Source organism: Beta vulgaris, chromosome 8 (assembly GCF_026745355.1).
Source record: "Beta vulgaris subsp. vulgaris cultivar EL10 chromosome 8, EL10.2, whole genome shotgun sequence".
Classification (NCBI taxonomy): domain Eukaryota; kingdom Viridiplantae; phylum Streptophyta; class Magnoliopsida; order Caryophyllales; family Amaranthaceae; genus Beta; species Beta vulgaris.
In genome coordinates, this window is record NC_079209.1 from 43,050,558 (window position 1) to 43,054,019 (window position 3,462).

Below are 3,462 nucleotides of genomic sequence, written 5' to 3' on the forward strand. Positions count from 1 at the left end.
AATATGTAACAAGTATTTTATAACTAATGAAGGAAAAATATTAATGGATATGATGATGCGATAAGGTACCCAATAAGAACAAATCTATCTTTCCTTTGCTAAGATTATATTTGATATATCGAAGACGTACTTTTGACGACCAAAATTATCTTGTTCCTCAAAGCCAAGTATTATAATTATCTAGACAAAACGAAGGGAAAAACATCATTTTCTATATGGCTAAGAAAACAAGGCCTTCCAGCTGCCAACTTAGTACTTGGCCATGAACTGACTTTCTCAGTTTACGTCATTGTGTTTATTAAACTTAGACTTAGACTTGTGATTTGTTCACCAGGAAAATAACCAGCCATAATTGGACTAGTAACTTAGCAAGAGAGGTTATTCCCAGGTGAAACTCCAAGTTGGTTACAGTACTGAGTATAGTACTTAACACGAGCATTGACCGCCCTTTTGTTACCACCATTACATTCCCCACCATTGATAGCTCGAATGCTGGAGGCGAACCCTTGGCCGGAGACGATACGAGAGTGGACGTTGTTCATCCAAAACCAGAAGGCTGTCTTGAAGGCGATAACAACATTGTTGGCAACTGTTTCCGGCTTATTCAAACCATCAAAGCCAATGCTTCGACCTGCTGCTCCGTAGTTGTAATTCCATGTGATTTGAAGAGGGCCTCTTCCGTAGTATTTCTTATTTGGATTGCATGGCCATGTTCTGCTCGATTGACAATAGGTTGCTTTTGCAATTTCCTCTATGTAGCAAAAATCTACAAACAACAAGTTCAGTCATATTTATGTCTAGTTTCCATCGATAAAATATATAGACTTGTATCTATTAGGTAATTGTTACAAGAGATCAAATGCAAAAAAAATCAATTAAACCTCACATGGGCAAATAGCCAAATACGACTATGCCATTCATTATTTAATATGTGACAATAAATTCCAAAAGGAGTATTTATGTATTTAATTGGCTAAAAAAACTAATATGAACCTGGTGCACACTAATTAGTGTGCACCCGATCCATATCACATGAGTTCAGGATAGTGTATATTGATATGATATAGTGTATGTTAAAATGATATAGTGTACCTATGTATAATATAGTGTATCTATTTTTGATATAGTGTATGTTTTTGTAATGCGTTTAAGTAAATATTTTCCTATAGGATATAGTGTACCTAGTTATGATATAATGTTTCCATAGGATATAGTGTACCTAGTTATGATATAGTGTACCTCTGTATGATATAATGTACGTAGTTATGATATACTGTATCTTTTTGATATAGTGTACCTATATCATATAGTGTATCTATTTTTGATATAGTGTATAAGTGAGTACTTCCTAACCGGTCACGTGCCTAAGCCTGATCCACACTATTTTTAGTGTGAACCGGGTCCATACAAGACGGATTGTTAATTGGCAATGAGTTTAAACTTCATGTCCTACTTTTTTTTGTACTATTATATGTGCCCGTTATTAATATTATTGTCTCATATTATTATATTTTAAAAACTTCTTATTTAAAAAAATAAATAAGGCAAATTAAAAGAAATTAACAATCAACCAATAACATTGAGTGCCGCACGTAATGATACAAATCGGACATTACATTTTTTGCGACAACATAACTCATTCAATAAGTAGTAAGTACTTACGTCCAGTTTCATGGGTAAGATGAGCAAAGAAGGCAGCAACTTCACGCTTAACGACATCGGAGGATCCACTGCCAAACTGAGGATAAGACCTCAGAGCACTCAAGAAAGCGGACCTGGTGTAGAATCTCTTACCAGCACAGCTTGAGCTTGCTTGGTTAATGATCCTATTAAAGAACGCATCGGTCACTAGATTTGGGACCATAACAGAACCACTCGGGGTGGTCGAGGAATAACAAGGACCTTGTTGACACCCATCACCGCAGTAGGCGGCTGTGGTGCCACAGTAACCCCATCTGCTGCAGCATAACCCTGAGGCACAGCCACACTTTTGAGCCACAACTAGGGTGCTTGCCATACAAGCAACTGCCATGAGTATAGCAAAAGCCCGACCAAAGGAAGACATTTTGGTGTATGATTATAAAGGAGATTGTATGGAATGAGGAAACTAGGTACGAGGAAGGAGTTTATATAGAAAGGGAAAATTTGACAGGAATAATCCAAACTATCACCGTTTCACTCAAATTAATTCCAATTGGGTTATTCTAGAATAATCTTAACCATTGGGAGTACGTTATCAAAATAATTCAAATTTTTAATTATCCTATATTAAATAGTTGAAGGCAATAAACATAAAAGTTTGGATTATTTTGGAAAGGTATATCAAATAGTTTGGATTATTCCATAATAATCCAAAAATCGCATTATTTATTTGAACGGACTGGTTATAGTTGGGATTATTTTGAGTTACGCCTGGTGATGTTTGCCACTACAAGAAATGCAAGCAAAGAGGGCAATTTATTTGAATCAAATAGGGCAACTAGTTGATTGCCTTATTTAATAGTATCAAAAAAGACAAAAATATTTCCCCCTTTTTGATATTAACTAAGAAGACAATTACATTGTTTTGCCCTCTTTGATATCACTTAAGAGAACAATTCCAAATTTGCCTTGTTTGATATCAACTAAGAAGACCGTTTTCCAATTTTGCCCTCTTTGATATTAACCTAAAACAACAATTTCAAGTTTTGTCCTCTTTAATATTAACCTAAAATAACAATTTCAAGTTTTGCCCTCTTTGATATTAACCTAAAACAACAATTTCAAGTTTTGCCCTCTTTAATATTAACCTAAAATAACAATTTCAAGTTTTGCCCTCCTTGAACTTGAAATAACAATTATATAGCTTTGCCTTCTTATAGTCAAGAAAAAACAAAAAAAGTAACAACAAAGAAGGATTAAAACAGAGTATGAATAATTTTTTTTAAACATTCTGTTCGATTTTTTCGCAAACCCCAAATTCAATCTATATTTCACGCAAACCCTAAAAAACTCATTCTACTCATTATCTTCTCACCTAATCTGATCTCCAGTGATTTTGTCAAAAATCTTCAATCGAACATCATCTCTCGATCCCCTATTGTTGATTATCTTGCTGCTGAGGTTTGATTCTCCATCTTCAATTCTTTTTATTTTGTTTTTACAATTTCTCAGTTTATTTTGAGTTCGTTCACTTGAATTTTTGTCTCAATAATCTGTTGAATTCGAGAGATCTGAAATGACGATTTTCTAGCTTATGATAATCTGGTTAGTGAGATCTGAATTTTTTTTTTCCTATGAAACTTGTTGATGATCTTTTGTTGATTGTTGCGATATTTCATCTCTCGCGATTTTTGATATCTTGATGTGATTATTCTTGCGATTGATTCTATGCGTTTGTTATTATTTTTTCATGAATTGTCTGTTGCCAATTTTGGTAAACCCTGAAAAAACTCATTCTACTGTATAATCTCCACCAATTTT

General features: G+C 34.1%; 1 protein-coding gene across 1 annotated transcript; it reads right to left on the reverse strand.

Annotated features, from left to right (window-relative positions):
- Positions 1-365: 365 nt before the first annotated feature.
- Positions 366-2,065, reverse strand: LOC104901564 (endochitinase A). The gene is made up of 2 exons (XM_010689153.2): positions 1,663-2,065; positions 366-766 (listed from the first exon to the last, which is right to left on the reverse strand). The coding sequence occupies exons 1-2, from the start codon at positions 2,063-2,065 to the stop codon at positions 366-368; spliced, it is 804 nt and encodes a 267-aa protein (XP_010687455.2).
- Positions 2,066-3,462: the final 1,397 nt, after the last annotated feature.